The sequence below is a fragment of the Oryctolagus cuniculus genome, chromosome 1 (assembly GCF_964237555.1).
Source record: "Oryctolagus cuniculus chromosome 1, mOryCun1.1, whole genome shotgun sequence".
In the NCBI taxonomy this organism is placed as follows: domain Eukaryota; kingdom Metazoa; phylum Chordata; class Mammalia; order Lagomorpha; family Leporidae; genus Oryctolagus; species Oryctolagus cuniculus.
This window is the reverse complement of record NC_091432.1, coordinates 145,985,205-146,007,706: the sequence shown is the minus strand read 5'-3', so window position 1 is coordinate 146,007,706 and position 22,502 is coordinate 145,985,205. Positions and strand designations below refer to the sequence as shown.

At 48.6% G+C, this 22,502-nt stretch overlaps 1 protein-coding gene across 21 annotated transcripts in view; it reads right to left on the bottom strand.

The window, feature by feature from the left end:
* The window catches only part of WNK2 (WNK lysine deficient protein kinase 2), a 128,468-nt gene that overhangs the window by 5,513 nt on the left and 100,453 nt on the right, over window positions 1-22,502 (bottom strand). For 12 of the 21 annotated variants that reach the window (XM_051859063.2, XM_070050054.1, XM_070050076.1 and 9 more), the window contains 2 exons: window positions 18,219-18,263; window positions 16,563-16,822 (listed from right to left, as the gene is read on the bottom strand). In XM_051859063.2, coding sequence (XP_051715023.1) covers window positions 16,563-16,822; window positions 18,219-18,263 — 305 coding nt within the window. Of the gene's footprint in view, window positions 1-16,562; window positions 16,823-17,856; window positions 17,925-18,218; window positions 18,264-22,502 lie in introns of all 21 variants that reach the window. The other 9 variants (XM_070050048.1, XM_070050052.1, XM_070050073.1 and 6 more) reach the window with 4 other exon arrangements.

The following is a 22,502-nucleotide window of genomic DNA, read 5'->3' as shown; positions in this document are numbered from 1 at the left end:
GCTTCTTCTGGGTCTCCCACGTGGGTGCAGGAGCCCAAGGACTTGAGCCATACTCTACTGCTTTTCCAGGCCATAGCAGAGAGCTCGATCAGAAGAGGAGCAGCTGGGACTTGAACCAGCACCCATATGGGATGCTGGCCCTGCAGGCGGCGGCTTTACCTGCTATGCCACAGCACTGCCCTTCCCCTCACCCCGCTCTCCTTCTAATCCAGCTTCCAGCTAACGTGCACCCCGAAAGGCAGCAGATGATGGCTCAAGTACTTGACTTCCTGGTACCCAGCGGGAGGCACAGATGGAGCTCCTGGTTCTGGTTTTGGCCTGGCCTAGCCCTGGTTATTGCAAGCATCTGGGGAAGGAACCAATGGATGGAAGAGCTCACTGTCTTTCAAATACAAATGAAAATAAAAATTAAAAGTGAAAAAAGTCACAGATTGGTAGAGAAAAAAAGTCACAGATTGGTAGAAGACATCCATGCAATATATGACAAAAGATATAGGACAAAATCCCTCAAATCAGTAAAAAGATAAGCAAGTTAACTTTTAATGGTCAATATCCTTGACCAGCACTTTATAAAAGATGGCAGATAAGAATATGAAAAGATGATCACAGGCAAACTGAAAACAATAATAATAAGCCTACTACCCTTCAAATTCTTATCACAAATTTTCAAATATCCTATACAAAATCTATTTAAAAAAACTCATGAGACAAGGCAATACAGAGAAAATGCAGCTGACAGAGAAAACAGAAACAAATACTATGTGAAGATACAAAATTGAGAATTTTGATTGAGTTGGAAGCTATTCATTTATTTACTTATTAAAGATTTATTTATTTATTTAAAAGAGTTACATAAAGTCAGAGTTACAGAGAGAGACAGATCTTTCATCTGCTGGTTCACTCCCCAGATGGCAATACTGACTGGGGCTGGGCCAGGCCAAAGCCAGGATCCAGGAGCTTTTTCCCAGTCTCCTACACGGGTGCAGGGGCCCAAGGACTTGGATCATCTGCTGCTGCTCTTCCAGGTGCAGTTGCAGGGAGCTAGATCAGAAGTGGAGCGGCCCGGACTTGAACCAGTGCCCATTTGGGATGCTGGCGCTGCAGGCTGTGACTTAACCCACCGTGCCACAGTGCCAGCCCCAGAAGCTATTTAAAAAAAGAATATAGCATTGTGGCATAGCAGGTAAAGCCGTCACCTGTGGTGCCAGCATCCCATATGAGCACCAGTTTGAGACCTGGCTGCTTCACTTCTGATCCAGCTCCCTGCTAATTTGCCTGGGAAAGCAGTGGAAGATGGCACAAGTGCTTGGGCCCCTGCTACCTATGTGGGAGACCTGGAAGAAGCTCCTGGAGACTGGGTTCAGCCTGGCCCAGACCCAGCCATTGTGGCCATTTGGGGAGTAAACCAGCAGATGGAAGCTCACTCTCTGTGTGGCTCTTTCAAATAAATTAAATAAATCTTTTTTTTAAAGGATATAACATACATGGGAAAAACAAACATGAATTAAAAATATTCACAAAGGGGCTGGCATTGTGGCTCAGTGGGTAAGCCGTTGTCTGTGATGCTGGCATCCCATGTGGGCACTGGTTCGTATCCCGGCTGCTCCACTTCTGATGCAGCTCTCTGCTAATGGCCTGGGAAAAGCAGCAGAAGATGGCCCAACAGTTTGAGCCCCTGCCACCCACACAGGGGACCCACAGGAAGCTCCTGACTCCTGGCTTTGGCCTGGCACAGACCTTGCTGTTGCAGCCATCTGGGGAGTGAACCAGTGGGTGGAAGATCTCTCTCGCTCTCTCCCTCTGGCTCTGTAACTCTTTCAAATAAATAAATTAATCTTTTTTAAAAAGTTCATGAAAAATATAATTAAAAGGTATGTTTATTTTGGTACAAATTTTTTAAAATCTATACACATTTTCCATAAACCTTATGGATTTCAAAAATATTTGTACCAAAACAAACATTTCATTCCATTTTTCATGATCTCTTTAAATTGTCCTTGTAGGAATTCTACCACTGAAGAAATACAATAACCAAAATTAAAAACTCAGCAGATATTTAAAAGTCCCTTAGGCACAAATAAACATTTAATAAACTAAAATCTGTAGAAATTAAAATAGGAAGGCATAGTCCATTCAAAGGAAGAAAAGTTTAATTGACAGAAACTTTCCCTGAGGAAACTCTGATACTGGACCTACTGAACAAAGGCCTTAAATGAATGGGCCTAAGTATGTCCAAAGAGATAAAGGAAACTATGAAAAAGAGAGAATAGTACTGGATAAAATTATAAAAGGGACCAAACAGAAATATTAGTACCAAAAAGTCTACTAACTCAAATTTTAAAATGTACCGGAGGAGCTCAAAGCAGACTTTTTTAAAAACAAGATTTATTTATTTACTTGAGAGGTGGGGTTACAGAGAGAAACACATAGAGAGAGATCTTCTATCCACTGGTTCACTCCCCAAATGGTCATAATGGCCGGAGCTGGGCAGCTCTGAAGCCAGGAACCAGGAGCTTCTTCAGGTCTCCCACGTGGGTGCAGGAGCCCAAGGACTTGGACCATCCTCCACTGCTTTCCCAGGCATATTAGCAAGGAGCTGGATCAGAAGTGGAGCAGCCAGATCTTGCACCAGTGTCCATATGGGACGCCAGCACTGCAGGCTGTGACTTTAACCCAATAAGCCACAGGGCTGACCCTCAAAGCAGATTTGAGCAAGCAGAATAAAGAAACAGCAAATCAGAGACACAATTTAAATGATCAAGTATGAGGAGCAGAAAGAACAGTGCAGACAAGCGTACAGAGCCTAAGGGCTCTATGGGGCACCACATGCGTGATGAGAGTCACAGAAGACAACGACAAGGGCAGGAAAGAAATTTGAAGAAATAATGGCTGAAAATCTCCCACATTTCATCAGAGATGGGAATCTACACATCTAAGAGGTTCACAGAACTCTAGGCAGGACAAAATCAGATACACACTGGATCAACTGTGCTCAAATTACTGAATGCCACAGATAATAATCTTGAAAGCTGAGGCCAGTGCTGCGGCGGAATGGGTAAAGTCACCACCTGAAGCGCCGGCATCCCATCTGGGAGCCGGTTCAAGACCCAGCTGCTCCACTTCAAATCCACTTCCCTGCTATGGCCTGGGAAAGCAGTGGAGGATGGCCCAAGTCCTTGGGCCCCTGCACCTGCGTGGGAGACCCGGAAGAAGCTCCTGGCTCCTGATTGGCCCAGTTCCAGCTGTTGCGGCCATTTGAGGAGTGAACCAGCAGATCAAAGACCTCTCTTTCTCTCTCTTCCTCTGCCTCTGCCTCTCTGTAATTCTGGCTTTCAAATAAATAAATAACTCTTAAAAAAAAAAATCTTGAAAGCAGCACGTGAGAGAAGTGTTCATCACTGACAGGATGCTTCACAGGATTAACAGCTGATTCTGCATGGGGGCCAGATGCAGCAGCATGACACAGGAGGGCTTCAAAACGGCATGGGAAAAGGGCATTAAAAAACGTGAGTTTATTTTGGTGCAAAGAATGTTTTGGTGCACAATATTTTTTCATAATATGTTGAAAATGTATATTATGAAAAGACTTATGGATATTCATTTTTTTGCACCAAAACTCATACTTTTAATTCCATTTTTCACACAAAAAAGCACCCTTTTAAGGTGTACAAAATACAGCCAACCAAGTAGTCTATATCCAGTGAAATGATCCTTCAAAAATGAAGGAGAAGGGCAGGTATTTGCTGCAGAAATTAAGATGCTGTTTGGATGCCTACGTCTCATATCCCGAGAGCCTGTGTCAGTCCCAGCTCCTCTGCTTCTGACCCAGCTTCCTGCTAATGTGCACCCAGCACGGCAGCAGCTGATGATTCAAGGACTGAGGTCCCTGCCACCCACGTGGAAGGCACAGACTAAGTTCTGGGCGCCTGGTTCCAGCCTGGCCTAGACCTAGATGTTGCAGGCAATTGGGGATGAAATAAATGGATAATAGACAATAACTCAAAGAAACAGTTGGGGCTGCCATTGTGGCACAGTGGGTTAAGCCTCCGCCTACAATGCTAGCATTCCATATGAATGTTGGCTCAAGTCCCAGCTGCTCCACTTCTGATCCAGCTCCCTGCTAACGCACCTGGGAAAGCAGTGGAATACGGCCCAAGTACCAGCCCCAGCTGTTGCAGGCATTTTTTGGGGTGGGGTGGGGTGGGGTTGGGGGAGTGAACCAACAGATAGATGATATCTCTCCCTGTAACTCTGCCTTTCAAATAATTAAATAAAACCTAAAAAAAGAATTATTTGGGGCCAGTACTGTGGTGTGGTGGGTTAGGCTACTGCCTATATGGATGACTGTGAGTCACGGCTACTCCAATTCCGATCCAGCTCCCTGCTAATGCGCCTGGGAAAGCAGTGGAGAATGGCCCAACTGCTTGGGTTCTGCACCCACGTGGGAGACTCAGAGGAGGCTCCTGGCTCCTGGCTTCAGCCTGGCCTAGTCCCAGCAGTGGCAGCCATTTGGCGAATGAACCAGCAAATCCAATCTTAACCAGCTTTAAAAAACTAAAATAATACAAAGTATCTTTCCAACAGTGAATGAAATTAGAAATCAATAACAAAAGGACAACAGAAAACTCATACATGTATAGAAATTAACATACTCTTAACACTCAAGGGGCCGGCGCTGTGGTATAGCAGATAAAGCCACCACCTGAAGTGCCAGCTTTCCATATGGGCGCCGGTTCAAGTCCAAGCTGCTCCACTTCTGATCCAGCTCTCTGCGTGTGGCCTAGGAAAGCAGCTGAAGATGGCCCAAGTGCTTGGGACCCTGCACCCATGTGGGGAGACTGAGAAGAAGCTCCTGGCTCCTGGCTTCGGATTGGCCCAGTTCCAGCTGTTGTGACCATTTGGGGAGTATACCGGTGGATGGAAGACCTCTCTCTCTCTTTCTCTCTGCTCTTTGTAACTCTGCCTTTCAAATAAATAAATAAATCTTAAAAAAGAAACTCAAAAGAGCCAAAGAAATAATCAGAAAGAAAATAATATCCAAAAAGAAGAAAGATATCAAATTGCTGACCTAACTGTATACCCTGAGGAACTAGAAAAAAGAAGAGCAAAGTAACCCAAACCTAGCAGAAGGAAGGAAATCAAAGATTACAGCAGAGAGAAACAAAACTGAAGAACCAATTACAACCCAAAAGTTGTTTCCCAGAAAATATAAACAAAACTGACATTTTTACCTACCAAATTAGATCTATTCATGAAATGGACAAACTCCTAGAAACAAACTACCAATATAACCCAAGAAGGAACAGACTTGTAACACACAGGGAGACTGTCACTAATAGAAAATTTTTCAACAAAGAAAAATCTAGGACCAGATGGCTCCATTGGTGAATTATACCATTTAAGGAATTAATGCCAATCATCCTTAAGCTCCCAAAACCTTGAGCAAGGAGGGAATGCTTTCTAATCCATTCTACAGGGCCAGCATCATTTTGATACCATAGTCAGATAAAGACTTCTCAAGAAAATTATAGACCGATAACTCTGATGTATTCTGATGTAAAAATCCTGAATACAACTCCAGCAAATTTAATTCAGTAGCCTATTAGAAGGATTATGCATCACAACCAGGTAGGGTGTATCCCAGGAAGGCAAAGGTGGTTCAATAAATGGAACCATCCAATGCGACACACAACAATAAGAGCATCAAGAATAAAAACATCATCTCAATTAATGCAGAAAAAACGTGTAACAAAATTCAGCACCTCCTCTGCTTGATAAAAAGCATTCACTAAATTAGGAATAGATGGAAACTTCTTCAACATGATAAAGGTGATCTATGAAAAACCCACAGTGAACATGGTGTCAGAAGTGAAAGACTGAAAGCTTTTCCTTTAAGACCAGGAACAAGAAAAGGATGTCCTTTTGAGCCTCTTCTATGTAACACAGTACTGGAAGTTCTTGTCATAGAAATTAGACAAGAAAAAGAAAGAAAACGTATCTGAATCGGAATCAAAGGAGTTAAATGATTTCTGTTAACAAATAGCATGAGGGATAGAATGATGGATGTCCTAAACAGCACTCTGGCCTCAGAATCAACCCTTAAGGCATTCGGATCCAGCTGAAAAGCCCATGAGAGTATTTCAGGCATGGAAAGCCAAGACACTCTGGCAAAAAACAAACAAACAAACAAACAAACAAAAACAAACCAAACCAAACCTAAATGAAAGATCTCTGCGAGTGAGATCCCAATGGAAAGAATAGGTCATCAAAGAAGGAGGTACCTTTCTCTGAAGGGAGGAGAGAACTTCCACTTTGACCATGGCCTTGTCTAAATATGATCAGAGTTGGTGAATTCAAAAGGCTTCCATAGCCTTGGCAACTCATGACTGGAACCTAGGGAGATTACTGATGCCATAAACAAGAGTGTCAAATTGTTAAGTCAACAACAGGAGTCACTGTGCACTTATTCCTCATGTAGGATCTCTGTCCTTAATGTGTTGTACATTGTGATTTAATGCTATAACTAGTACTCAAACAGTATTTTTCACTTTGTGTTTCTATGTGGGTGCAAACTGTTGAAATCTTTACTTAATATATGCTAAACTGATCTGTATATAAAGAGAATTGAAAATGAATCTTGATGTGAATGGAAGGGGAGAGGGAGCGGGAAAGGGGAGGGTTGCAGGTGGGAGGGAAGTTATGGGGGGGAAGCCATTGTAATCCATAAGTTGTACTTTGGAAATTTATATTCATTAAATAAAAGTAAAAAAAAAAATAGCATGAGGGAAAAAAAACAAAAAAATACAAAAATTAAAAAATTAAAAACACAAGTGGCATGAGGGCAGGCATTTGGCCTAGTTGTTAAGACACCTGCATCCCTGTCAGAGTTCCTGGGGATGAATCCTGGCTCTGCCCGACTATAGCTTCTTGCCAATGTGCACTGTGGGAGATGGATGGGGATGGTCCAAATCGCTGGGTCCTTTCCATCCACATGGGGACTCCAGACTGCATTCTGGGCTCCTGGCTTCAGTCTGCTCCAGTCCTGGCTGTTGTGGGCATCTGGGGAGTGAACCAGTAGATGGGGGATATCTCTCTGTCTCTCTCTGTGTTTGCCTCTCAAATCAATGAATGAATTTTTAAAGATAATGAGATCTCACATGTAGATAAATCTAAAGAATGCACAAAACAACAATTAAAATAGTGAATTCAGCAGAGTTGCAGGATACAAAATCAATATGCAAAAATCAGTTGTATACTTTAGCACTGAACAGTCCAAAAAGGAAATTAAGAAAACAATTCCATTTACAATAGCATCAAAAGGAACAAAATACTTAGGAATAAATTTAACCAATGAGTTGAACAACTTATATATGAAAACTTATATAGAATATTGCCAGACAAAATTAAAGACATAAATAAATGAAGAGACATTCCATGTTCATGGATTGTTGACTTGATGCTATAAAATGTCCATACCACCCAAAGAAATATGCAGCTAATGCAATCCCTATCAAAATTTCAAAGGCATATTTTTAAGAAACAGCAAAAGTCATCCTTAAATTCATGTTAATTCTCAAAGATTAATTCTCAACAGATTTAAGTTGGAGGGCTCTTACTTCCTAACTTCAAAATTCATCACAAGGGTAACAGTAATAGGATAAATATATAGACTAGAATTGAATAGAGAATGCAGAAATAAACTATGCCTATGGTCAACTGATTTGACAAGAGTATCAAGACCATTCTGTAAGGAAAAAGGACAGTTGTCTCAACAAATTCTGCTGAGAAAATGGAACATGCCCATACAAGAGAACAAAGATGGAGCCTGGCTTTAAAACATACACAAAAATTAAATGAAAGACTACACATACGAGCTAATACTATAAACTCTTAGAAGACAGGGGAAAATCATCATGACACTGCATTTGGTAACGATTTCATGGATGTGACACAAAAAACATAGGCAAAAATAGAAAAAAAAACAAACTACACATCACAGAAATTCACAACTTCTGAGTATGGAAGTATTAAGAAAGTGAAAGCGCCTAGTGAATGAAACGAAGTGTTTGCAAATCATAGCTGATAAGGACTTGGTCACCAGTATATAGAAAGAATTTCTACAACTTTATAACAAACCTCAAACCTAAATAAAAAAAAGGGCAAGAAGCGCACATTTTTCCAAAGAAGATACACAAACAGCCAGTAGGCACATGAGAAGATGCTCAATGTCACTAATCCTTAGGGACATAAAAATAAGAACCATAACAAGACGACTCCATACCCATCAGGATGACTTTTTTTTTTTTTTAAGGGTAAGGGTGACAAAAAGTACTGGCAAGGATGTGAAGACATGGGAACCCTTGTTCACAGCACAACTTCTGTGGAAAACAGTAGGACAGTTTCTCAAAGTTACCATAGCACTGCCACAGGTTCCCCGCCTACGTACATACCACAAGAACTGAAAGCAGGGCCTCAAACTTAACACCAGTACTCATAGTAGCATTATTCACAGTAGCCCAAAGGTGGACACAACTTGTGGGGAGCAACTCGGACTAGACTAAGTTACTGGAATTAAGACTTATTCTATGCATCTGCTCTCCCACAATATGGCGCTGGGAGAGGAGGCAACAGCGTCTACCCAGCTGCCTCTCGCCAACTTGACAAGCTGCAGGAGCTGCTCCTGATTGGAGGAGAGCAGCGTACTCGGCGTGTGGGTAGCAGAGTTGGGATTGGCGGAAGAGGACTATAAAGGAGGAGAGAGACAACATGCACCAGGAACATCTAGGGGGAACATCTATCTGAAGGAACACCTGTGCAGCCCCCGAGAGAGCCGGCCGGCGGTGTGCCGCTCCCCTGCGGAAGTGGGGAAAGTGGCAGGGGGAACCGCCCTTCCACGGAGGTGGAAGGGTCGGTAGCCAACCCGGGAAGAACCAGCAGCAAACCCGGGGAGGGCCGAGCAGACAAAAGAACAGCGCAGAGTCCTGTGTCGTTCCTCCATGAAGATGGGGAGCGACATAATGGTGCCGTGACTCGGATAGGAAACCTAGGAGGGAAGAAACGGGAAGAAGTGGGAAAATACCGGAGAGAGAGAGACTAGCAAAGAGCCTAGGGAAAGCCGGACAGAAAAGGTGCCGGAAGAAGCTATTGAAAGCCTAGGCATAGACTTGGATACGGACTGTGGGAAAGAAGTTAGGATTTAAAGTGAGAGCAAGAAGAAACTTAGACTCAGATACGGACTGCAGGTTGAAAGTGAAAGTGAAACCTATAAGAAACTTAGACTTGGATACGGACTGTGGGAAGAGGCCAGGAGAAATGAGGGAGGAATATTGTTGGAAGAAAACTTAGGGAAACATACCGGGTAGAGAAAAATGTTAGGGAGGATGATGCCGCGAGTGCAGGCCGAGGCGGAGACGTAAGCCAGCTTGGAATTCTTCAAGTCAGCCCGGGGAGCAAAAGGCGAAAATCTGTAACCAGAGGCAGAGACGTGGGCCGCCAGGTTGGAATTCGCCAGGTTAGTCCGGGGAACTTGGACTGAATACCAGCGGCGGAAATGTAAGCTACGCTGTGTGACTCGCGGAAGCCGCCGCGTGCAGAGAGAGCATGGGGCGTGAATAGATAGGGAACGCGGGGCTGGCGCGAGGCCGTGGTGCGGGCGCGAAGGGCGTGGAGACCGCGGAGTGTGCGCGCGAAGCCGAGCTGCGCAGAGCCGGGAGCCCGCCGCAGGGCGGGCGCCGGGAAGCCGCACAGATGAGAGAAGCTCTGAGGCGGCTCAGAGCCGGGAAGCCGCCGCCGCGGGGCGAGGCGCTGAGAAGCAGCCTCGGGGCGGGCACGGGGATGCCGCAGGGATAAGAGAAACAGAAGTTTAGAAGTAAAATGAGAGAAATAGGAATGCTGGTAGATAGAAGTGAAATAGGAGAAATAGGAATGCCCGGAGATAGAGAAATAGAGAAAAATAAGGCCTCCCCCCAACATGGCAATGAGAGAGCTTGGATTCGGTCTGCCTGATTAGGGAGGTGGTGAGCACCTGCGGGCGGCTAGCAGCTTATGCGCCGCAGGTCACCGAAGACAGGCACGAATTAACATCAATAAGTCTCCCCACAATACCGCAATGAGAAGGCTTGGATTCGGTCTGCCTGATTAGTAAGGCAATAAGCACCAGCAGGCAGCTCGACCAGAGTATGAGCTGCAGGTCACCGAAGATAGGCACGTTATCAACACCAATAAGTCTCCCCACAATACGGCAATGAGAAGGCTTGGATTCGGTTTGCCTGATTGTTAGGGCTTGTAAGTACCTGCAGGCAGTTCTAGCAGAGCAGAGCATGCGCTGCAGGGCACCGAACACAGGCACGCATCAGCGCCTAAAAACCTCCTCACAACATGCCGAAGAGAGGACCCGGATTCGGTTTGCCTGATTGGTAGGGCTTGTAAGCACCTGTGAGCAACTCCAGCAAGCAGAGCAGAGTGTGTGCCACGGGGCACCGAAGACAGGCACGTATCAACGCCAAAAAATAAAAAGAAAGGGGGATCTGTGGGGAGCAACTTGGACTAGACTAAGTTACTGGAATTAAGACTTATTCTATGCATCTGCTCTCCCACAATATGGCGCTGGGAGAGGAGGCAACAGCTTCTACCCAGCTGCCTCTCACCAACTTGACAAGCTGCAGGAGCTGCTCCTGATTGGAGGAGAGCAGCGTACTCGGCGTGTGGGTAGCAGAGTTGGGATTGGCGGAAGAGGACTATAAAGGAGGAGAGAGACAACATGCACCAGGAACATCTAGGGGGAACATCTATCTGAAGGAACACCTGTGCAGCCCCCGAGAGAGCCGGCCGGCGGTGTGCCGCTCCCCTGCGGAAGTGGGGAAGGTGGCCAGGGGGAACCACCCTTCCACGGAGGTGGAAGGGTCGGCAGCCAACCCGGGAAGAACCAGCAGCAAACCTGGGGAGGGCCAAGCAGACAAAAGAACAGCGCAGGGTCCTGTGTCGTTCCTCCATGAAGACGGGGAGCGACAACAACTAAGTGCTGCCCAGGTAATGAACAAATGAACACGATGTGGCCCCCCACACGATAGAACACTAGTCCAAAAAAAAAAAAAAAAAAAAAAAGGAATTAAATTCAAGAGGCCATAAATGGAAAGAGCCCATCTTCATGAATTAGAAACTTAATACTGTTAAAATTGGGTAAACCTATTACCCAACATGATCTACAGATTCAATGCAAAATGCAATGCCTATCAAAATCCCCATGACCTTTTTTTTTTCCTCCCAGAAATAGAAAAATCCATCCTCAAAATCCAGCCAACTCTGAAGGGATTCCAGATTTCAAACAATCTTAAAAAGGAAAAAAAACTGGAGACTCATCTGTCCTAATTTCAAAATTTATCACAAATCTACGATAATTAAAACACTGTGGCACTGGCATCTATAGACATAGAGACCCAAGGAATAGATCAGAAAGTTCAGAAATAAACTCATATAGTTGGAGAAATTATTGTCAACAACGGTGCCAAGACCATTCAGTGGGGGAAAGGACAGCCTTTTTAACAAATTCTGGTGGGAAAAATTGGACTTCACCTTATATCATATACAAAAACTAACTCAAAGTGGACTGAACATCTAAATGTAAAAGCTAAAACTACTAAACTTGAGGAAGAAAACACAGGGGAAACATTTGCAGCATTATATTTGGTAATGATTTCTTGGATCCGACACCAAAGACAAACAACGAAAGAAGAAAAAAGACAAATTGTAAGAATTTGTGTATTAAAAGACACTATCAACAGTGTAAAAAGGCAACTGAAAGGATTAGTGAGCCGCGGCTCACTAGGCTAATCCTCCGCCTGCGGCGCCGGCACACCGGGTTCTAGTCCCGGTCAGGGCGTGTCCCCGTTGCCCCTCTTCCAGGCCAGCTCTCTGCTGTGGCCCGGGAGTGCAGTGGAGGATGGCCCAAGTGCTTGGGCCCTGCACCCCATGGGAGACCAGGAGAAGCACCTGGCTCCTGGCTTCGGATCAGCGAGGTGCGCCGGCTGCAGCGCGCTGGCCGCAGTGGCCATTGGGGGGCAAACCAAAGGAAAAGGAAGACCTTTCTCTCTGTCTGTCTCTCTCACTGTCCACTCTGTCTGTCAAATAAATAAATAAATAAATAAAGGAGCAAATACTAACAAATCATGTATGTGAGGAGGGGTTAATATCCATAACAGAGAATTCCTACAATTCAACAATAAAAAAACACAAATAACTCAAGCAAAGGACTCAAAAAAGACATTTCTTCAAGGCCAAAAAACATGAAAAGATGTTCAACATTACCAATTATTTGGGAGATATAAATAAATTAAAACCACAAGATACCACCTCACACCTGACAGGACGGAAGGCTACTATCACAACACCGGAAAATAACTGGTGTTGGCACAGATGTCAAGAAACTGGAACCCTTAGTGAACTCTGGTGGGAATGTCAAATGGTATTTACGCTGAAACAGTAAAGCGGTTCCTCAAAACATCAACAACGGAATTATTACCTGATCCAGAAACTTCATGTCTGATTATAGCACACACAGAATGATTCAAAGCAGAGTCTTGAAAAGATATTTGTACACTCAGGTTCCTAGCGGTAGCTAAAATGTGGAAGCAACCCAAGTGTCCACTGATGGATCAAAGGATCAACAAGAATCACCCCTAACCGGAAAAGAAATTCTGACCCATGCGATGACCCTTGAGAGTGTTAAGCTAAGTGGAGTATGTTGGTCACAAAGAGACACAGGTGACACCATGCCACCTAGGTGAGGCCCCAAGAGCAGTCAAATCCACAGACGTAACAAGCAGAGGGGTGGCTGCCTGGGCCCGGGGGAGGGCCCACAGGGAGTTGTTGAGTGGGGACAGTTTCAGCTCTGCAAGATGAAGGGAATTCTGGAGATGCATGGCGTGATGGCTGTCCAGTACTTGTGAACACATTCAATAGCAGTTAACTGCAGGCTTGAAAATGGTTCAGATGGAAAAATCTCACGTCTATTTTACCACAATAAAAAAAAACTTGGGAAAACGTAGTGAGGTTCTGAGAGTTACTGCCGTATGAGTGCTAAGTGAATGAAGCCAACATGAAGAACAAGTACCGTGTGATTCCACTTCTCTGAGGCCTCCATGATCAGAAAGCCGAATCATGGGGTGCCAGTGGCTGGGTAAGCAGAGCAGGACTGGGAAGGTGGGATGGAATGGGGACAGATGACAGGTAGTGAGGGTAACACACCCATGTAATATGTACTTAATGCCACGGATCTGTGCGCTTACAAGTGACTACATTGGTAAATTTTATATTGTATGCATTTTACCACAATAAAAACAGTAAGAGGAACTAGGAAAACAGGTTTCCTTAGGGACCCCAGACATCTGAGCAGCAGGACCTGAACCCGGACATGGGTGCAGCTCAGCTGGACAAGGAGCACAGAGCTCCCAGGCTTGGGGTGCAGCCCTCACAGGGCCTTAGAGCCACACTGCAATATTTTTGCCACTGAACTGGCAAATATATATATATTTAAATATAATATATATTTATTATATATATTATATATATATATAGAGAGAGAGAGAGAAAATGGATTTTCAAATAGTTGTTATTTTTCTTATTTTTTTTTGAGAGAGAGAGAGAGCAAGGATTCCCATTTGCTGGTTCACTCCCCCAATGCCTACAACAAAGGTTGGGCCAGGCTGAAGCTGGGATCTGGGAACTCAATCCAAATCTCCCAAGTGGAGAGCAGAGACCCAACCACCTGAGCCATCACCTGCTGCCTCCCAGTGTATGCGTAAGCAGGAAGCTGGAATTGGGAGCAGAGCCAAGACTCGAACCCAGGCACTCTGACGTGGGATGTGGGTCTCCCAAGCTGTGTTGTAACCACTACACCAAGTGCCCAGCCATGGAGAAGGGATCTGGGGAGTCCGCCTGAGGGAGGTATGCAGACATTTGAAGAGACAGAAGGCTGGGTTGGCCTGCAGGAGCAGACACGAAATGGAAAAGGAGTAGATCCAGTTCAGTTTCCTGCAGGGGAGCAAGACTGATAATGTGATCAAAAGCAGGTCCCAGCACATTTCACAGAGAACCAAGTCAGCTCTCATCACGGGAACTGAGCCCAGAAACACTAAAAATGCCCATTAGACAGCTGCTAACTAGGGGCCAGCACTGTGGCACAGCAGGCTGGGCCACTGCCTGCAATGCCGGCATACTATATGGGCACCAGTTCGTGTCCCAGCTGCTCCACTTACGATCCAGCTCTCTGCTAACGGCCTGAGAAGAGCAGCGAAAGATGGCCCAAATGCTCAGGCTCCTGCCACCTATGTGGGAGACCGAGAGAGGCTTCTGATTCTTGGCTTTAGTATGGCCCAGCCCTGGTTGTTGAGGCCATCTGGGGAGTGAACCAGTGATGGAAAATCTCTTTCCCTCTCTATGTCTCTCTCTGTAATTCTGCCTTTCTTCTTTTTATTTTTTATTTATTAACACTATCTTTCAAATAAATCTTTAAAAGACTGCTAACTACATGTAATGAAAATTACAAACAATTTTGAAATGAAGTGGAAGTGAATAAAAATGTTATCTCTCTCTCTTTTTTTTTTTTGGACAGGCAGAGTGGACAGTGAGAGAGAGAGACAGAGAGAAAGGTCTTCCTTTTCCGTTGGTTCACCCCCCCCCCCCCAGTGGCTGCTGAGGCTGGCGCACCGGCCGGTGCACCGCGCTGATCCGAAGCCAGGAGCCAGGTGCTTCTCCTGGTCTCCCATGCAGGTGCAGGGCCCAAGGACTTGGGCCACAGCAGAGAGCTGGACTGGAAGAGGGGCAACTGGGACAGAATCTGGCGCCCCGACCAGGACTAGAACCCAATGTGCCGGCGCCACAGGCGGAGGATTAGTCTAGTGAGCTGCGGCGCTGGCCAAATGTTATATCTCAAATATATCTGGAGTGCAACTGAAACCATTAGAGAGATTTTTATAGCCTTGAATGCCTACATTAGAAAAGAAACCTAGAACTGTACATCTTAAACTTCTGGAACCACTAAATTAACTCAAAGACAGAAGAAAATAAAAATGCAAGAGATTAATGAAACACATGATAAAGATCAGCAAAGAAAAACAGTTCTTAGAAAGGGCTAATAAAATGTACAAACCTCTGAGATTGCAAAAGCAAACAGACAAGCAGAAAGGCGCGGGGAGAGAGACACAGAAAGCAGAGGTCATCAATACTAGGAATGAAAAAGAGAATGTCACTATAAACCCCATCAACTGTAAAAATCAAGGTATGGACAATTTTATGGCAATTAATTTGAAAATGCAAGCCAAATTTGGAGGAGAAGAATCAATGGCCAGAAAAGCAGAATAAATCTGTTGCAAAAAGAAACCAAAATTTCCAAATGGTGTTAAAGCTGTAGAAGAAACTGCATCCATAATGAAAAGCCCACGCTCCAAGGATGGAGCGTGTGTGTGACAAATACAGCAAAATGTGTGCACCCCAGGAGGCTTCAAAAAGTTCATGGAAAGTGTACAGGTGTGCATTTCAACTTTCTTTGTACCACAATAAACTTGACTTTTAATCCTATTTTCTCCATTCATTTTTCTTTTTAAAAATTATCTATTCCAAAGACAAAGTTACAGAGAGAGAGAGGAGACACACAGAGAGATCTTCCATGTGCTGGTTCACTTGCCAAACGGCCACATGGATCCGAGCTGGGCCAGGCTGAAGCCAGGAGCTTTATCTGGGTCTCCCACATGGGTGCAAATTGGGCCCTCTTTTGCTGCTTTCCCAGGTGCATTAGCAGGGAGCTGGATTAGAAGTGGAGCAGCAGGGAACAAACCAGCACCCATAGGATGCCGGTGCTGCAGGCAGCAGCTTAACCAGCTGTGCCACAGTGCAGGCCCCTCTCCATCAACTTTTCCAAGAGCCCTCGTATACAGTTGTATATAGCATTTTCAACTCTTCATTTTTAAAAAATGTTTCAAAGTAAAAGGTCATGCAGGAAAATCTCCCACACTAAAACCTAAAACAACTCCAGCCCAGGTGGCTTCACTAATAATGTACTAAACATTTGGAGTGGAAATAATGCGTATCTTCCACAAACTCCTCCAGATAACTGAGAAAGAGGGGTTCCCTCTCCAACTAATCCTGACACGAGAACACCTTATGTACCAAAACCTACAGGAATCGGCCCTCACCTTGCCCCGCGTTGGTCCCAGTGCGCTTTAGCTACAGCCCGAGGATGGCTGTCCCCAAGGAGAGCACATCCCTGCCCCCTGCTCCAGCCTGAGGACACCGAGTGCAGGCGGATGTGGATCTGTTGGCCAAGGTGAGCCGCCCCTGCCAGCGCGGGGCTGCTGGTATAGCTGGACTCGAGTCACAGCTCCAGCCCCCCATCCCTTCCTTCTGCCGGCCACGGGGTTGTGGGCGTCACTTACCTCCCAACTCATGAAGGGGGAGGCCTAATTCTTGAGACCACAAACTCAGACCATGAGAGCCAAGTGCCTAACCTTCTGCTCCACCTAGAGGCCACTACCCCGACCCCAGCCCAGGAGCCCCCAGCCAGCACTCACAGCTCTCACCTCGCTGGGGGCGGACCCCCAGCCGGCCTGGGCCTCCATGTCCTGCAGCTTCTGCGTCTGCTTCAGCTGGTTGAGTGTGGGCTTCAGCTGCGTGGCCCCCGCCGTCCTGCTCGTCCACTCGTCCACCAGCTTGTGCAGGTCATCTGTGAATGTCCCCTTCTTGTTGTTGCTGTTGTTCACCTGCGCCTGGACGTGCAGGGTGGGCTGGGTGCCTGGCTCGGGGCCCGGGGCCAGGCTGCTGGTGGAGGACCCTGGGGAGTCACATACAGGCCAGGATTGGTGACGCCACACACTCGCCCAGCGCCCCCAGTGGGCTGGCTGCAGTCATTCTCACGGGATGGCCAAGACCATGGCCCCACTTGGCCAGCAACACCTTGCTTCAAGAGGCGGTCTGCAGCAGGGGGCCTAGCTGCCTGGTTTGAGACACGGAAGGGCATTCCTCAGGCTGCCGGTGACTGGGCTGTGCCAGGTGGCCAGGCCAGAGGACAGGAGCCCCCAGCTGGGCTTTGCCCACCGCCACCCATCCCCCCAGATTCACGTGGGAGACATGGGAAACTGCTGGCACTGCCGGACACACGAGTGTCAGCATCCTAGGGACTAGGGACAGATTCGTCTGGCTCTCTGGCCTCTGCAGCCTGGGTGTAAGGAGGGTGCTGAGAGGAGGAGGAGACACTCCTTGGGAGGGTGCTCCAGCTGGCCAGCCTCCCCCAAGCCTGCCAGCGACCCCTGTCGGTGGGAGGGAGGCAGCACAGGACGTGGGCCTCGTCATTCACACGCCCATCAGTTTGAACAGCTTGATATTTTGGAATTGAAGACACTGAAATAGCATCTCCTTACCGGTGGCTCTGTGGAAGATGTTAACAAAGTGGCAGGCACCTAGAGCCCACTGCCGTGGGGCCCACGGGCTGACCAGAGCGGTTTCTGCTTCACTAAAAGCTAGTGACCAACACGGGATTTAAATTTTTTAAAGTGAGGTCCCCTATGCCCCCACCCCACACATAATTTCTGGGTGGTGATTTTGAATAAGCCAATTAAAAAGTTCCCTGTGTTTGCAAAAAAAAAAAAATCACCTAATGACCATCTCTTCAAACAAGCTGTTCCGAAATGTAGTGTACTTTAGTGGCTAGCAATGGAAAAGCACAGACACAAACAATTAAAAATTAGTGATGAGATTTTACACACATGGAGCTATTTCTACATGAACTTTCAGCCAGAAAAAAATCAAAAGAAAGAAAGAAAACTAAAGAGCGCGCGAGAGAGATGAGTGGCCCAGGCAAACCAATACCCATTCAGTGCTGGTATCGCTCCTCGTGGGGAGGGACTCATCCTCACACCTCAAGGAAATACTCATTCCTACGGTTTTGGAAAAGGAGCCAATTAATGATTGGGAATCTGGGGATGTTCCGGAGAAGGGTCAGCCTGTTAGATGTGAACTGGCGAGACCGCACACACTCTAGGAGCCACGGCGACACAACGAGGGCCGGAGGGCGCCGTCCTGCCAGGCGGAAGCAAAGCTGCCCAGCGAGGGGCACAGAGCGGGCAGGGGGTAGGCCCAGGCCGCTGGCCGCAGGCCCCTGGCGCGCACTAGCCACAGGGAAGCCCATGCGATGAGACGGGACAGAAGGGGAAAGAAACCCGGATAATTACTACTGCTGTGTTCTTTGCCTAGGCAGAGACGCTTCAGGGCTGACCCTGCAAGGGAAAAAGAAACGACACAAGACCACGGGGTTAGGCAGAACGGCACACACCGGACATGAACCACACCAAGCCAGAGCTGTCAGTGTGCAGGGCGGGGAAGACACGGGCAGCGGTTCGGAGAGGAGGGCCAACCCGGCGGGGGGTTAACGGGCAGCACCCCCAGTTAGTGTGCAGGCTCCTGCGGGCATCGCCGAGGGGCAGAGGGGCCAGGGCCAGCCCCCAAGCCTCAGGGAGAAGTATGTGTCTCTAGAAGCATATTCCAGAAAAAAGAGAAAGAAAAAAGGGAAGGGGGAGAAAAAAAAAAAAAAAAGCAAAGCACACCACACCGCGTGGCCTTCCAACACCAGGCTGTGGGGAGCCCCATGGTTGAGGCGGGAAAACCCACCCAAAGCCAGGCGCTGGAGCTCAGCTCTCAGACACAGCTGGGCTGGGCCTGGGTCAGCGGCCACTGAGGCCGCTGGAGGTTTTCCAAGTGCAAAAAGATACATTGTTTTGCAGGTTTCAGGCCCATACTAGATCGCAGATGGCTGGCGTGGGTGAGGTCAGTGAGGAGGTATCAGGTTGGGATACTAAGGGCTGTCCCCGATTCCCAAGATACACACCTTTCCTTGACCTGGGCGAGGCCTCCATGTGAACATCCAGCACCCCCCACTCCCCACTCCCGTTACTGGACCACCTCTACACAGAGCAGCCCACACGCCCCCCGGGTCTCTGGTGCTGGGTGGATGGGCCATCAGCTCACTGTACTGCCCAGCAGGGCCTGGAGGGCCGGGGGTGCTGCCACGCCAGCTTGTCCTCTGGCTACCCGGGAAGCTGGACAGGCAGAGCTGGCCCAGAGACGGGCTCAGACTTTCTCAAGGTCACTCAGCAAGGCCATCCTGGTGCAGAGGGTCCTTCTGTCCCCTCACCAGGAGCACACTCTGTCCTCTGGGACACACTCCCCAGAACAGGGCGCCCAGGCTTAGCCCTGCCCCTGGGCGAAGGCTGAACTCTGAACTTCCAGCGACCTGGACAACCCGGCCATGGTGGCCTTCCTTCTCTGACCTGAGCCCACCCAGGCTGTGAACACAGGACTGGGAAACCCAGCTCAAATCAACTGATTTTTAGCTCATTCTGGATGTTCTCTGAGGCCACCGTGGGGAAAGACGAGCTGAGATTCTGTCAGCTTTTAGTGTTCAAAAAGGAAGGAGGTGGACAGGAGGGACCCGGACAGAGCCGCTCTGGGGCCAAGTCCCAGCTGGTTGCCATTCCAGGAGGACACTGCGCAGAAATGCAGGGCTGATGTGCCCTGGGGATCCCTCTGGCATGCAGGGGTATGGACTGTTTGCTACAGTGAAGCAGGGACCCCCAAGCTCTGCGACTATGCCCACCCACACAGCTCGGATCCAGCGTGCACCACCGTGGAAAGGCATCACCCCCCTGCTAGACTGCAGTGGTCCCACAGCAATGGAGGGACTGTGGTCACACTGGGTCCCCTGACCCAGCCTCCAAAGGAGTGCTAGGAAAAGCTGTCTCTGCCCGCCTGGAGCTCTTGATGGGGCTGGAAGGGCTGGTACTCCCACTAGTTCCTGGCCATCCTCACACCGGGAAGAACACCAGGTAGGCCAGGGGCTGCCCAGGAGCCACCAGAGGGAGCTGGGCCTGTGGGCCAGAGCTGTCTCACCTCCCTAGGATCCCAGAGCACACTCTCAGAGCCAAGGACAACACTGCCCCGTCTGGCCCCCATAGCCTTGCTGGACATGGCCCCAGGTGACCAAAGAACAGACAGCTCCTACCCTCCTCGGCCTTTCCTACTCACAGCCACAGATGACCAGCAAATGGGTGGCTCCCACCCCCACAGCCGTCCTGGACAGCAGCCCAGGTGAACACAGTACGAACAACCCCTTCCCGCCATGGTCTTCCTGGACACAGCCCAGGCGTCCAGAGAAGATGGTACCCACCCGCTATGGACTTCCCAGGTAACCACAGCACAGACATCTCTCTCAGCCTCTGGACAAACAGATCAGGAACCTCGCCATATAGGCCTTGGTCTCAGGGGAAGAGCCATCTCTAGGCTGGGGAGACCCCTGGCCCCACTCTGACCAGTGCTGCCTGTCTTAGCGGGTGCCACCTCCGCCTCCCTCACTGCCTTTGCCCTGGCCCTAGCCTTCAGCTACACAGCACACAGAGGGAATCTGATGGACAAGCCCTGCCTAGCCAGTCTAGGTCAGGATAAGCACCCTGGGCTCCTGCCCCGCTGGGAGGCAGCCATGGAGGGAAGAGAGAACCAGCAGGAGGCAGAAGGGCCCAGATTCTGGGGGCTGCTAGGGGTGGGGGCCACGCAGACTCCTCCCAGCTGTTGGAAAATACAGTTTCCTCCCAGAATGTATGAAAGGCAGCAAACATGTGGACAAGCCTGGGGCAGGGGCTCATTGTGCCTGTAGGCCTGTGCAGTGAGCTAAGGCCCTGCTCTGTCCCCACTCCCTTTGTCACAAGGAAAGAAAAACAGAGGCTACCTGGGGGTTGCTAGTCTGCGCAGGGCCTGAGCACCCCTCCCTGCACTGTCCAGAAGGCCTCAGGCATGAAGGATTGAAGGATTCAAACCGAGACTAAGACCGATGCTGAAAAATTGGGTCAGGGGCTAAGTATTTGGTGAAATGGTTATGGCACCTCTTGGGACATGCAAATCTCATGTTGGAGAGCCTCAGTTCAAAGTCCTGGCTCTGCTTCTGATCCAGCTTCCTGCTACGCACACCTTGGGAGGTGGCAGGTAATGCCTGCCAAGTGAGTTCCTGCCACCCACATGGGAGACATGGATTGAGTTCTGGGCTCCTAGCTTTGGCCAGGCCCCCCAGTCATCTGTGGAGTAAACCAGCAGACGAAGATCTCTGTCTCTCTCTTTTCTTTCAAATGAAGACTTTTTTTAAAAGTAGGTCAGGCCCAAGAGCAATTCCTCATGTCACGGTGCGGCAGCCCCAGCCCCCAACGCCATGCCACACGGCGTCACTACCTCGAGGGGGTCAGCTCTGCTGGACAGCACCATCAGTCCCAGAAACCCTTCATGATGTCTCCACATGGAGTAACCATGTCTCTGTGCTGAGATGGGGACACTCACTTCCGCCTGTGCCGCATGACCCCGAGCCCCACGGGGTCCCTGATAGCCCACGGGTGAGCCACGCCGACCCCCGCCAGGATGCAGAGTCCCTCTCCTCTGAGCATCTCTGTCCACAGGACCTGGCTGAGCACGGGCTCTCCTGTCTGAGGGTCCCCGAGTCAAACATGCCATAGCTGACAGGTGAGAAAAAACACATAGAGAGACCCACCGAGAAAGGCCCATCTGACAAGGTAGGGGGACCCGAGGGAGGTCAGTGAGCAGCATCAACATGGCCTCTGACTCATCGCCCCTCAGGACACGCTCCCCCAGCTGCCCGCTGACTGCCAGGATGCATCCAGTAGACACAAGTCTGTGCTGAGGGCCTGCGACACAGAACCCCACTGCTGTGACCTGGACCCCGTCCCTGCCCTCCACACAAAGTCACTCGCTCTGGCTTCTGGGGCCACCTATGCTTGGCCCTGCTCTACCCTGGGACAGTCCCCACCCCATTGCCCAGTTCCAACTCACCCTGCCAGGGACCTGTCATCTTCCTGGAGCTTCCTGGAAGCTGAGACCTTTCTCTACTTCAGAATTTAACGTGAGGCCAGTGTTGTGGCATAGCGGGTAAAGCCACTGCCTGCAGTGCCAGCATCCCATATGGGTGCCGGTTCAAGACCCGGCTGCTCCACTTCCGATCCAGCTCTCTGCTATGGCCTGGGAAAGCAGTAGAAGATGGCCCAAGTCCTTGGGCCCCTGTACCCGCATGGGAGACCTGGAAGAAGCTCCTGGCTCCTGGCTTCGGACTGGCACAGCTCCGGCTGTTGCAGCCAACCGGGGAGTGAACCAGTGGATGGAAGACCTCTCTTTCTCTCTCTGTGTAACTAACTTTCAAATAAACAAACAAATCTTTGAAAAAAAAAAAAAAGAATTTAATGCATTTGCTTTCCTGCAATCTCCTCTATTCCAGGAAAAGGGGGGGGGGGTCACAAACCAAGGCAGTGTACTAGGCTCTCTAGCCTTTATCAGGGGAGCACTCAGCTGCGCTTGGCTGGCCCCTCCCCAGCTGCATGTGACTCCAGACTCCACAGGTCCCCAGCACACAAAGCTCAGTGTGCTGCTCCCATGCCCTGTGCCGTCAATCACCAGCCCCTGCTGGCACC